This window comes from Sorex fumeus, unplaced genomic scaffold (genome assembly GCF_029834395.1).
Source record: "Sorex fumeus unplaced genomic scaffold, SorFum_2.1 ptg000063l, whole genome shotgun sequence".
In the NCBI taxonomy this organism is placed as follows: Eukaryota; Metazoa; Chordata; class Mammalia; order Eulipotyphla; family Soricidae; genus Sorex; species Sorex fumeus.
The window spans coordinates 9,430,354-9,443,193 of NW_026606120.1; the positions used below are offsets into that span (position 1 = coordinate 9,430,354).

The window sequence follows — 12,840 nt, forward strand, 5'->3', positions numbered from 1 at the left end:
GCTCACATTCTGCCAGAGGCCAAATCTGGCCTGCAGCGCCCGAGAGAGTGGACAGAAGCTGGTCATGGAGGTGGCCGTTCCCGCTTGTGTGAAAAACACGGGTGATGACGGTGACAGAGTGCAGCCAGAGGCACAGGCAGTGAGGTGCAGGGCTTTGTGCCTGAGATGTGAGGAGCCGTGAAAGAGTGTAAATGTGGAGCTGAGGCCCGACAAGAGAGAGGCGAGTGTAGGTGCTTGCGCTGTGCATGGCTGGTGCAGGTTCAATTCCTGGAACTTCATACAGTCCCCAGAGCCCACCAGGAATGACTCCTGAACTCAGAGCCAGGAGCAAACCCTGAGGACTGTCAGGAGTGACCTCAAAACAAAAATATTGAGAAAGAAACAGCAGGGGAGCTGAGCTGTGGGGGGAGTCAATGCAAATGTGGGCTGGGGGCTGGGGACTGGGTTGCTGAGAAAGACTGAGGCGAATACTTAAAAGTAACTTGGCAGGGGCCAGCAGGAAGGGCGTCTGCCTTGAATGTGACTGACTCTGGTTCGATTCCTAGCATCCCACATGGTCCCCGAAGCACTACCAGAAGTGATCCCTGAATGCAGAGCCAGGAGTAAGCTCTGAGCACCTCATGGCCTCACAGCCTCCATCTGGGGGCGCAGACAGATCCAGCTTCCAGACCAGGCATGCTGCAGCTGCCTGAAGGGGAAACGGAGGTACACAGCAGAACTTTGATGAGGGAGGAACTAAACCAAGGCTCTGCCCCACCTGAGCCAACCCAGGACCCCAGTCCAGTGCAGCCTGTGGAGCTGAGCGCCCGGGCTGCACCTGCCCTCACCTGGGGGAGGTCCCAGTGGTGGAGGGTTACTATTGGGGTGATGTTGTCCCTCAGCAGGGCATCGATGAGGTCGCTGTAGAACCAGACCCCTTTCTCATTCACCTGCTCGGCTGGTCGCAGACAAGCAGGACTTCAAGGGGCGCAGGGCCCTGGCTCTTCCTGGGTCACAGCTCTCCCACTCCCTGTCCTACTGCCCCCATGGCAAAATCCTCCCTGGGGTGTGTGGCTTTTCCTCCTCCCCAAGTGACCTCGCAAAGCCAACAGGACACAGGGCACCCCACGGGCTGCAGGGATGCCGCCCTCCTCACCGTGGACCCTCATGGGAAGGAGTCGGGGCCAGGACATGGAGAATCGGTAGTGGCCCACGCCCAGGTTCCGGAGCAGGCCCACATCCTCCTGCAGAGACAGAGGGAGGAAGGAGATGGATGGAGAAGACAGGGGGGGATGTTACTATGGGGGGCAACACTGTCCACCCCGCCACAGCTCACTCTGGCCGGTCTGTCCTCTTCAGGCGGGGTATGGACTGGGCCCTGTAGGAAAGTGCCCCCCACCCTCCCTCTGCCCCCAAGCACCCCCAGTCACATCCCTGAGCTTCTGGGGGCACTAACAAACCTGGCGGGATCTGCTGAGAAGTGAAGCCGGAGGGAAGCAAGACGCAGAGTGAGCAAGGTCTGGGCACTCCCGGGCATGGGGAGGTCACCAGCAGGCAGCAGCCCAAGGCCCCAAGCAGGTGGACCCTCATCCTCCAAGGCCACACTCTGAAATCTAGGGTGAGCCTCAAAGCCACAGGAGTGGGGGTGTTGAGCAGGGCACTATGAGGGGAGTCTTAACTGGACCACCGCAGCCTGTCTGTCCCCAGGAGTATGCCTCAGTCATCCTCTCTCACTCCTTCTCTCCTCCTCTCTCTCTGTCTCTCTCTCTCTCTCTCTCTCTCTCTCTCTCTCTCACACACACACACACACACACATACACACTCACTCACCTGGGTCTTATAGTAGCTGTCACCAACCCCCTGGGCCTGCCCGTGTCCAAGAGGGCTCCCTGCCTTGCACTGGGTGAAATGGTCCCAGATGCTGGGCCCCTTCCCATCCTGGTCCCTCGCGCCCTCCATCTGGAAGGCAGAACTGCCCATGCCCCAAGAGAAGCCTACGAGCAAAGACCCCACTTTGGACCCATGGCCTCACTTATCCCCAAGGCCTGGCCCTTGGGGTTGTGGCTCTCTGAGAGGGGGCTGCCTATCTCCCAAGGACGGCAGGAGAGTAAGGAAAGTGACTGTCACAGGCGTGGCGTGTGCAGTGCAGGGGGAGGGGGGCATGCCAGTGAGGGGCCGACCCAGGCATCACACATCATCCTGTGACCCCACTGAGCCCCGCCCCCCTTCCTGCTGACCTGTAGTTCCGACCTGTAGTATCTCCAGAGAACTGCGCTGTGGGGCAGAGAGACAGACAGTGGGGAGGGCTCTGGATTTCATCCCCAGGACCCCATTTGGTCTGGTGCCCCCTGCCAGTCTTGTCCCTGAGTACCTCCCCCCACACTCCCCAAATAAATACATGAAAAATAAAATTGAAAAGGCCTTAAGAAGCCTTTCGTTTCCCAGTCCCCACCTGGGTTTCTTTTTTTCATCCTTTCTGTCCAGAAGTTAAAATAACCAAACTCTTCAGCAAGCCTCAGATGGAACAAATGGGTGGACAGACAAGTGGACAGACCGCCCAGGACGTAGATGTACCCTGCGGGAAGGTCCCGTAGTAGAAGGTATCTTCTGGGGGTCCTGCCCTGGAGGTCCCCAGCCTACACACCAGCAGCAGCAGCACCTCCCAGAAGGGGGACCCCATGCTGGTTTCATGCCACCAGACCCTAGGCCACACCTGGGGAAAGCACAGCCATGTCCTGGCCGCAAGGGTGGGCCCACATGGCGGCAGAGAGGACAGGTGGAGACAGGGACGCGGAGGCCAGGGAGAACCTGGCTGGGGCCGTTACTTTCGGTTTGGGACCCACATGCAGAGCCGAGGCTGATGTCAGAGGGGACTTTGGGGCTCCACACTAGGGGGAAAGCTCACGAGCCCCAGGTCTAAAGGAGAGTCGGCCCAGAGTTGTGAGAACCCACCTCAAGGGCACTCCAGTCTGATGGCAGAGACGGCTGCACAGACATCCCCCCCCACCCCCCGGGGAAACCTGAGGGCAGGACAAAACTGATGGACGCTTGGATTTCTGCCCTCAGCCCACCCCTCAGGTATCAGTCTGACAGCTTACCCCAGACAGCGCTGGATCCCAGGAGCCCAGACAGAGCACCCGCCTGCACTGGCCCTGACAGAAGGACCCTCAGTGCCCTGATGTCTGTCGCCCAGGGTGTGGTCAGTGACAGAGCCCCACAAAGAGGCCCAAAACTGGCAGGACACTGAGCTGGCCGGCAGGGCCTGAGTCAGCAGCCCCAGACCTGACCCAGCCCAGTTGGTCATGTTCGACAAGGACAGGGTCAACTGCCTGGCTGCAGCAGCCCTAATGGGGGCTGTGGGTGTGACCTGCTCCTGAGCCCTCCACTCCATCCCTGTCACTCCCTGCCCAGTCAGGACGCCTGCTGCAGCATCTCCCCGGGGGTCTCAGCAGCTGCCCATAGGGCCACACGCCTCCCCTCTCCCACCTGCTGCCCCACTCAACTCCATTTAACCAAGCTCAGCACATGGTTCTCTCACTGGGCAAGTCTTACCTCCTGGTGCGCAGTTCATTTCTTCGACTCCCTTTTCAGGTTTTGGACAGCACCTCCTCCAGGAAGCCTTCCAAGGTTCGTCTTCCATCCCCACTCCCCAGCACATTAGGTACTGCTGGCTTAGACTGGCACCTCCAGATCAGCCATGTAGCCCCCGGAGGGCACAGACACACTTATCTTGTTCATACAGAGGCCCCAGTGCCAGCATGTAGGTGCCATCAGGAATGTGCAGCACTGTAGCACTGTCCTCCTGTTGTTCATCGATTTGCTTGAGTGGGCACCAGTAACATCTTCATTGTGAGACTTGTTACTGTTTTTGGCATGTAGAATACTCCATGGGGAGCTTCCAGGCTCTGCCGTGCAGGCAGGATACTCTCGGTAGCTTGCCAGTCTCTCCGAGACGGACAGAGGAATCGAACCCAGATCAGCCGAGTGCAAGGCAAACGCCCTACCTGCTGTGCTATCGCTCAGGAATGTGAGGTGACTGTCAATCATAAATCATTGCACTGAACAGGCACTTAAGTTCCAGATGTTTGTATATGTGGATTGACAGGAAGCTCCAACACCCCCTGAGATGGAGGTGATGTCCAGCCTGAGCCTGGGCAGGTCTGTTTTGCTGTGACAGAGCCCTGAGGTTGGCTATGAGCAAAGCAAACGCCCACCCATTGTAGTATCACTCCAGCACCAGCTATTTTAAGTTTTGCACTGTGGTTTACAGTGCTGCTCCTGGCAGGATTTCCTAAATAACGTATTATCACCTTTCAGATGCTGGATTTTTTTTTATCCCCTCTTCCACAAAAGTTTCCCCGTAAAACATGCCATGGCCTACAGCTGTCACTCTCACGTTCTGTGGAACTCTGGAAACTCAAGGACCAGTGCCCAGGACTGACCCCTCCACGGCTGCACAGGCCTTGCTCCCTCCTGCACGCTGGATCCCTTTATTTCCCATCAGCATAAATGGGTCTTACTCGAGAGGAGAAAAGTCCTTAATATCTTCTGTCCTCTCCCCTCTCCTCAGCTTCAGTTCCCTTTCCTTCCCTCCCCTTCCCTCCCCTTCCCTCCCCTCCCCTTCCCTTCCCTTCCCTTCCCTTCCCTTCCCTTCCCTTCCCTTCCCTTCCCTTCCCTTCCCTTCCCTTCCCTTCCCTTCCTTTCCCTTCACTTCCCTTCCTCTCCTCTCCTTTCCTCTATTCTCTACTCTTCCCTGTGTTTGAGTTATGTCATACTTCAGACCACGGGGAAATGCCCGAGAGTCAACTGTAGTTTGCCAGTCAATTACAGAGCTAACTCCTGGTCCAATAACTGACCTCAGTTAACAAACAGACTCTATTACTCTGCCTTCTTTTGTCTGATCCACACAGAGTCCATCCCTCCCCCACATGTGTCCACTAGCTGGCCCTGCCCTGCCCCTTTCCTCTGCTTCTTCCCTCTCCACCTTATTTGGCCTCCATCCCCTAAAGTCACTATTTCCTCCTATCTCACTTCTCCACAAGACATTCCCCTATATTCCTAGCCCAGAGCTCTGGGGCTCTTTTTCCTCCTTCTTCCTCCACCTCATTCAAGGGATGAAATTTTAGAGTTGGTTCTGATGGAATCACCAGCAGTAGAAGTGACAGAGAATGGGGATCAGTATCTCATCTGAGCACAGGGAGGGCACCAGTGTGTTTGTCGTTCACTCTGGGTCTGGGTAGAGCACTGATGTCATAGAATCCTTTTTGTTTATTTGTATTTAAGTATTTTGTATTAAGATCTTGTTTTTTACAATGCTATTAACAAGGATTTCTCACACACATGTTGTTTAATCTTTTTTTTAAAAAAATTTTTATTGAATCACTGTGAGAAACAGTTACAAAGTTTTCATGATTGAGTTTCTGTCATACAATGATTGAACACATCTGCCTCCACCAGCACATGATCTCCACCACCAAAGTCCCCAATATCCCTCCTGCCACCCCCACGTCAACCACCCCTGCCTCTGTGGCAGGAACCTTCCTTTTTCTCTCTCTCTCCTTTTGGGCCGTTTAATCACTCTATTTTTTTTAATGGGCTGGAGCGATAGCACAGCGGTAAGGCGTTCGCCTTACAAGCGGCCAACATGGCCGACCCGAGTTCGATTCCTCAGCCCCTCTCGGAGAGCCCGGCAAGCTACCGAGAGTATTCGATATGCCAAACACAGTAACAACAAAGCCTCCAATGGAGACGTTACTGGGCCCGCTAGAGCAAATCAACGATCAACGGGAGGGCCTTTACCTTTACCTTTACGTTTCTTTCTCCTTATGGCCACACGGTGGCGCCACTGCTCTGTTCCCTCCTATTTTGCAGGGTTGGGCTGTGGTCTGACTCAGGCTGAGATGCTGACCTGGAGGAGGACATCCAGGATGAAGTTGCCTTCAGAGCAGTCCTGTGGTCAGGATTTGGAGCTGGGTGGGGAGTAGAGGAAAGGAAACGTCTAGGACCTTGTGCTGTGTCTGGGATTCCAAAATGTCCCCAGAACCTCTTTCTCAGGCCCATGATGCCAAACCTGGAGACTGCAAGGGAAATTTCCTTCCACTCCCTGTTACTGTACTTAGGAACATTCTTCATCTTTTATCGCTACCACATTACTACAGCTAATAAGTGCATGTCAGGAAAGTATCATGAACCTCCACACTATTTGGATGTTACTGTTTTCTTTTCTCTCCTTGAATCCCATCCCAGGATCATGCACCCGGAGTGAGGTCCCAGTCATGTCTCCAAAGGCGCCTCCAGCTGAGTTGGTCACAGATTCTCTTTGTCTTGGATGACGTGGCATTGTAAGGAGGCTGCTCTGCTATACATTGGAGAAAGCCCCTCAGTTTTGGTGTGGTGGCCAAGGCTAGGGGTATCAGAAGCCCACAGACACAATGTCATTCTCAACAGCACTTCAGGGAGTGGAGGAGCCATTTGGTCATTAGTGATGATGGTCACCCTCACCCCCTGATGACGCATGTTCCTCAGTTTCTCTATATCAAGACATGTGTTTTATTTTGTACATACAAATATATCTATTGTAGTAATTAAGGTTAAATGTACAGTGTTAATAGAGTTTCTGCATCTCACCACCACCAAAGTGCCTAATACCATCCACCATCTCCGTACGCTACTTATGTTATCCACATTAATTCTCATCCTTCACCTAACCCACTCCCAAGAGTACCTATGCTCCTTGTTCTCTTTCCCACACTGTCTCTTTAGAATGAATCCCTCTGTAATGCTCACACTAAGAGCTTTTTTTTAGGTTGTATGAAACTTTCCATTTTTTTTGTTTATTTTTGGGTCTCACCCGGCAGTGCTCAGGGCTTACTCCTAGGGGAACTCAGGGAACCATATGTGGTGCAAGAAATTGAACTTCAGTCAGCTGTATGTCAGGTAAATACCCTACCTGCTGCACTCTGGCCCTGGCCTTAAGAATATTTTTAATCCTTCTGTATGTGATGTTTTTAAAGTACTTTAAATACTTTAAATTTTATGACACTTATAAAATATTTGTCAGATCATACTCAAAATGTAAAATTCCATTCTAGTCTATGGCCAATATTTTTTCTCTAAACTAAACTTTTATTTGTTTCTGCACAGCCAGGATGGACCCCTGCCTCCATATGTGGAAGGCCTGTGCCCTACCCTTGAGCCATATCCCCAACTCACAGAACTACCTTAGCTTTCCTGACTCCAAGAGGAGCCATTTCTATGCTGAAAAAAAAAAACTGCTGGGGACTATATAAATAAAGGAGATGGACAAGAGGTTCTTGTGGGCCCCCTTGGTTCTTTATGGGCCCCTTATGAGAACTTCATTGAACCTTTCAACCCAGAATACTTGCACTAGAGGTGGAAAGTTGCCCTGGTTGGCGGGGGGAGGGGGGGAGGGTGGTGTAGGGGAGGGTTCTGTTTCTGCTCTTCCTCTACTTCCACTCCTGAAAGAATCTCCCACTGAGAAAGCCCATTACAAAGATGTTTTTCCCCCATGGATTTGTAAAAGTCTATCTTGTTTATTATATATAAATATAAATATTACATACAATAATCGGTATTTTCACAAAGAATGTTGTTCTGATGATCATGGATTCTAAGTAATAAATATGATTCACAAAGAAGAGTCAAAGTTTAGTGGACAGGTTGTGAACCCCTCACTGCATGCTTTTCGCTCCCATTTCTGTCTCTTTCTTAGTCCTCATGGTGTTTTTGGATCAGGCTTGCTCAGCTGGGGCTGGTCTCTGGGAAAAATCTAATATGGTTTTTCTTCAAAGGACTTTCTAGGGCTGGTGAGGTAGTATAACAGGCAAGGTGCTTGCCTTGCACCTTGCCAGAAGTAGGTTCTATTGCCTGCATCCCATATGTTCCCCTGAGTGCTGCTGGGAGTAATTCCTGAGTACAGAGCCAGTGAGATTCACTGGGTGTGACCCCTGGGCCCCCAAAAGCTATCCTGTTCGCATTAATCTGTTGTTAATATTATTCCCGTTGAAGTCATTTTCAGACTTGAACTCTGCAGGAGAGATATTACAGAAGGTAAAGCACTTTGCCTTGCATGTGGCCAACACGGGTTTGATCCCCGGCACCACATATGTATGGTCCCGTGAACCTGCCAAGAGTGATCCCTGAGCACAGAGCACAGAGTCAGGAGTTACAACTGAACACTGCCTGGTGTGGCCAAAAGCCAAAATAATAATAATAATTATAATAACAATTCATCACCACCAACAATAAAAGGCTTTAACTCAAATTCCTCCCACGGCAAACACTGATAGGCATAACCTGAACGCACAGAAGCATCTCTGGGCTCCTCAGGAACTTGTAAGATTTAGCGAGATCCTGGAATGAAAACCATGGAAAATCCTGAGTCAGTCTCAGCCCTGGACACGGGGACACAGTGTGACAAAGATCAGGTGAGGGAGCAGGTGAGAGGGCGAAGTCCCAGGTCCCAGGTGTGGCTCCCAGTGTCCACAGGGTGGTGTTGGGGGCAGGAGATTAGTCCTGGGGATTCTTAGTCTCAAAGTTTCACTTCTCCCTCAGCAACCTGTGTCAGCACCTTCTGCCCGGATACTCGTGACGCGTCCCCAGTCCTCACTTCCATTGGGCTTCGCTGTCTAGATCAGCCAATCAGCGCCCGCGACGCTCCCGGCTATAAACTGCTGGCACTCGCGCGGAAGTCAGAATCGGCCTGATTCCTTCAGTATGTGGAAGACGCGGCTCCTCCTGCTGCTGCTCTCCGGGGCCCTGGCCCTGACCCAGACCTGGGCAGGTGAGTGCGGGGTCGGGAGTTCGTTGCGGGCGGAAGGGTGGGAACTTCCAGGCATTGCTGTGCAGGACCCCCGAGAAGGAGTTTCTCCGTTCTCTGCTAGGGTTGTCCCCCCAAATGTTCCTCCTTGTCCCCCAACCTTCAACTCCTCCAGCTCCCCTAAATCTCGCCCTTCTCGGTCTGTCTCCACTTTCCCGACTCCCGAATTCCCTCCGTTTCCCTCACCGTGGGCTGGAGCGATAGCACAGCGGTAGGGCGTTTGCCTTGCACGCAGCCAACATGGCCGATCCGAGTTCGATTCCTCCGACCCTCTTGGAAAGCCCAGCAAGCTACCGAGAGTATCTCGCCCGCGCGGCAGAGCCTGGCAAGCTCCCCGTGAGGTATTCGATATGCCAGACACAGTAACAACAAAGTCTCCAATGGAGACGTTACTAGGCCCGCTCGAGCAAATCGTTGAACAACGGGAGGACAGTGACAGTGATTTGTCCCTCACCCTGGAAACGGGGCGCGCGGGGCGGCGGGTCGGGTCGTACCGGGTCTCACCCCTTCCCCTCCCCCAGGCACCCACTCCATGAGGTATTTTGAATTCGGCGTGTCCCGGCCGGGCCGCGGGGACTCCCGCTTCATCGCCGTCGGCTACGTGGACGACACGCAGTTCGTGCGCTTCGACAGCGACTCGGCGAGTCAGAGGATGGAGCCGCGGGCGCCGTGGGTGGGGCAGGAGGGACCCGAGTACTGGGAGGAGAGCACGCGGAGAGCCAAGGGCACCGCACAGATTTTCCGAGCGAACCTGAACACCGCGCTACGCTACTACAACCAGAGCGAGACGGGTGAGCGCGGCCAGGCAGGGATGAGCCAACACGGGGACGGGCCGGGTCTCCCGAGGCGGGTCCGAGCGTCCCCAGGGTTGGGGGACCCGCCCCGGACCTTGACCGGGAGGCGCCGCGGGGATCGGCCCCGGTTTCGTTTTCGGTTCGAGTCTAATCTGTGCGGAGCGGGTCAGACTCTCACACCTTCCAGAGGATGTATGGCTGCGACGTGGTGTCGGACGGGCGCCTCCTGCGCGGGTACGACCAATACTCCTACGACGGCGCCGACTACATCGCCCTGAACGAGGACCTGCGCTCCTGGACGGCGGCTGAGGGCACGCAGGCTTGGATCAGCAAGAGCAAGTTCGAGCAGGGGGGTGAGGCTGAGTACAGCAGGAACTACCTGGAGAATGACTGCGTGCAGTGGCTCCTCAGACACCTGGAGCACGGGAAGGACACGCTGCTGCGCGCAGGTACCGGGTCCCCGAGGGTGAGGACCCCTGACCGCCCCTTGGGGGGGGACTCCCCACAAGGAGGAAGAAAGTGGGGTTCAGTGTCAGAACAGCGCCCCTTCCTCAGTCAGGAGAGGGACAGACCCGCCTGGTTTCTGTGTTCTGTACCACAGAGACCCGCCCTCCCCTCAGGCCCACCCTATGTACACAGGATCCTGTAAGAACTCAGTGGGGGGTTGCGGGGGCGACCTCCTCTGAAATAACGAATGTGGGTTCCCTGGACCCTGCAGCCATCTTTGAACTCCCTCGGGTCTTAGCTCTGACTCCTGCTTCTCTCAGTTGCTCACCCTCCTCCCAGGGCAGGACCAGAGTCAGTGTGTCCTGAGAGACCCTAACCTCCTTCCCAAACCCTGTTCTAGAACTTTCCAAGGAATTAGGATTTTATCCAGTTTCTCCAGCCAAGTTTGTGCCTGGATTTTTGCCTCCTATTCCAAACCATTTATCCTGTTCAACCTCATTGTGGAAGTGACCCAAAGTGTGAATTTTCTCATTTTCCCTCCTCAGAACCCCCCAGGAGACACATAACCCACCACCCCTTCTCTGACCGTGAGGTCACCCTGAGGTGCTGGGCCCTGGGCTTCTACCCTGCCGAGATCACCCTAACCTGGCAGCGTGAGGGGGAGGACCTGACCCAGGACACAGAGCTGGTGGAGACCAGGCCCTCAGGGGATGGAACCTTCCAGAAGTGGGCGGCTGTGGTGGTGCCTTCTGGAGAGGAGCAGAGATACACGTGCCGTGTGCAGCACCAGGGGCTGCTGGAGCCTGTCACCCTGAGATGGGGTAAGGAGAAGGACGGGGCACAGAGGCTGTTCTCAGGGGCATCAGGGTTGGCCCCTCTGGGAAACTGCTGAGGGTCAGGCTGAGGCTGGGGCTGACCTCTCCTTCCTTCCTTCCCAGAGCCCCCTTCTCATTTCACCATCCTCACTGTGGGCACCATTGTTGGCCTGGTTCTACTCGGCACTGTGGTCACTGGAGCCGTGGTGGCAGCTGTGATCTACAGAAAGAAACGCTCAGGTAAGATGGGGGCGGTGTGGTGGGAATCTTTCCAGCCATGCAAGTGTTGAGTCTTGTCCCCCTTTAGGCTTCCCCCTATATTAGTTCTCCTGCCCATTAGCAGGAGCACCGCCCGCCCCCGTGCAGTTGCTCACACTCCCCCTGTGTGTGCCGCTCTCAGGTTTGCTCATGAAAGACACTTTCACCTCCATAAGCGGGAGATGAACATGGGTCCCAGTGTCCCAGGTCACAGGGACTGTCCCTGCTGAGCACACACCGCCAGGAGAAGGCTCCTCAGTCGTGGAGCATTTCCTTCCTGTGTGTTTTCTGGTCCTGCCCTCAGTCCTCAGAGTTCTGACGCTTCCCTGGGGTCCGGTCCTAGAGAGCTGCTCTGTGGCCTCAGGACGCAGTGCTCTTCCTGACCTTCTCTGGGATGTTTCCTTCCCCTAGGTGAGAAAGGAGGACAGTACACTCAGGCTGCAAGTAAGTGTGGGTAGACCTGGGGCCCTGGAATCCTGGGGATAGGGATTGGGAGCTCCTGCACCCCTAGTTCCTCCTCTAGTCCCAACCCCTGTGGCTCTGACCTTGCCCTGTTTGTTCCTCCCCAGACAGCGACAGTTCCCAAGGCTCTGATGAGCCTCTCTCGAATCCTAGAGGTGAGACTCTGGAGGCTGGAATGGGTGGGATTGGGCAGAAGGGACAGGACTGGGCTTGGCAGTTCTTTGAGAGGAATGCTGGGAGCTTGCTCAGGATGTCACCACTTCTGTGACTCACCTGAGTCTCTTCATTCTTTTCTCTTACAGTGTGAGACAGCTGCCCTGTTGGGTTTCCTCACATCCCAATATTGTGATTCAAGAACTGCTGATTCTCTTTCTGCCCTGGGACCTGAGTGTGTGTCCTGCCACTTAGGGTGATGGGAGAGACTGGCCCACCCCTGCCCACCGGGCCCTCCCCACACTGACCTGCGTTCTCTTGCTGATGCTCTGGGCTGTGCCAGCAGAGACAGGAGTCACCCGTCTCCATCTGTGTTAGCTTCTTGTTTTTCTGAATAATGTTTCTCCCTTACTGAAATAAGCATCTGATTTGCATTTTTCTAATTCCTGTTTTGTGGGATTCAGGGTTAATAAAGGAAATCCCTGAAATTTGAGAAGGAACAAATGGAAATCCTGAGACCTTCCATGTGTTTTCTGTTTTGATTTGAATCTGTCCCAGATGTGACAGGAAAGGATTGAGGGCGGGGCAGGGGGGTGGGGTAGACCTGGGCCCAGTCTGTCTCTGTCTCAGCCACTGTGGGTTCTGATGTGGTCACTCATCTGTCTGGGTCATCTCTCCTACTCCTTGTCCTGGTCCCTCAGTAGTACCACATCCCACAGGCCCTTGCTCACAGGGACTCAGGTCACACTTGGCCTCATCCTGTCCCAGGACCGTGGGCAGTGAGGACTTCTGTGCTGGTCAGTCTAGGTTCAGTCCTGAGCCTGCTCCTCAGCCCCATCTGGGTGTTTCTGTGTTGCTTCCATGCAGGAGGCTGCCTGTTCTCTTGTACACACATTCATAGCTCATTCTCTCAGTTTCTGTCCCCATCTCTGAGCCTCAGGAGGCATTTGCCTCTTACTGTCTCCTTCAAGGCCAGCCTGAACCCTGCACACAGTAGCCTCTGTGGTATCAAGAGATGAGTTTTCAGAGTTGCCATGCTGGAATTTAGCCATCCCATCTACTTTCAAACTTAGGAGTTAGAAAATGGGATCTT

The 12,840-nt window shown here is 54.2% G+C and overlaps 1 protein-coding gene across 1 annotated transcript; it reads left to right on the forward strand.

Annotated features, from left to right (window-relative positions):
- The first annotated feature begins 8,711 nt into the window (after nt 1–8,711).
- On the forward strand, nt 8,712–12,264 carry LOC130035215 (class I histocompatibility antigen, Gogo-B*0102 alpha chain-like). Its single transcript, XM_056126784.1, has 8 exons — nt 8,712–8,782; nt 9,340–9,609; nt 9,783–10,061; nt 10,605–10,880; nt 10,998–11,114; nt 11,544–11,576; nt 11,702–11,749; nt 11,897–12,264. The coding sequence occupies exons 1-8, from the start codon at nt 8,716–8,718 to the stop codon at nt 11,899–11,901; spliced, it is 1,095 nt and encodes a 364-aa protein (XP_055982759.1). The 5' UTR covers nt 8,712–8,715; the 3' UTR covers nt 11,902–12,264.
- Nucleotides 12,265–12,840: the final 576 nt, after the last annotated feature.

Excerpts from the sequence above, each read along its gene's own strand:
- LOC130035215 (XM_056126784.1), top strand. The coding sequence starts at position 8,716 with ATGTGGAAGACGCGGCTCCTCCTGCTGCTGCTCTCCGGGGCCCTGGCC. Across the intron at positions 10,062-10,604 it reads GGACACGCTGCTGCGCGCAG|AACCCCCCAGGAGACACATA; the intron begins GTACCGGGTCCC and ends TTCCCTCCTCAG. Across the intron at positions 11,577-11,701 it reads ACAGTACACTCAGGCTGCAA|ACAGCGACAGTTCCCAAGGC; the intron begins GTAAGTGTGGGT and ends GTTCCTCCCCAG.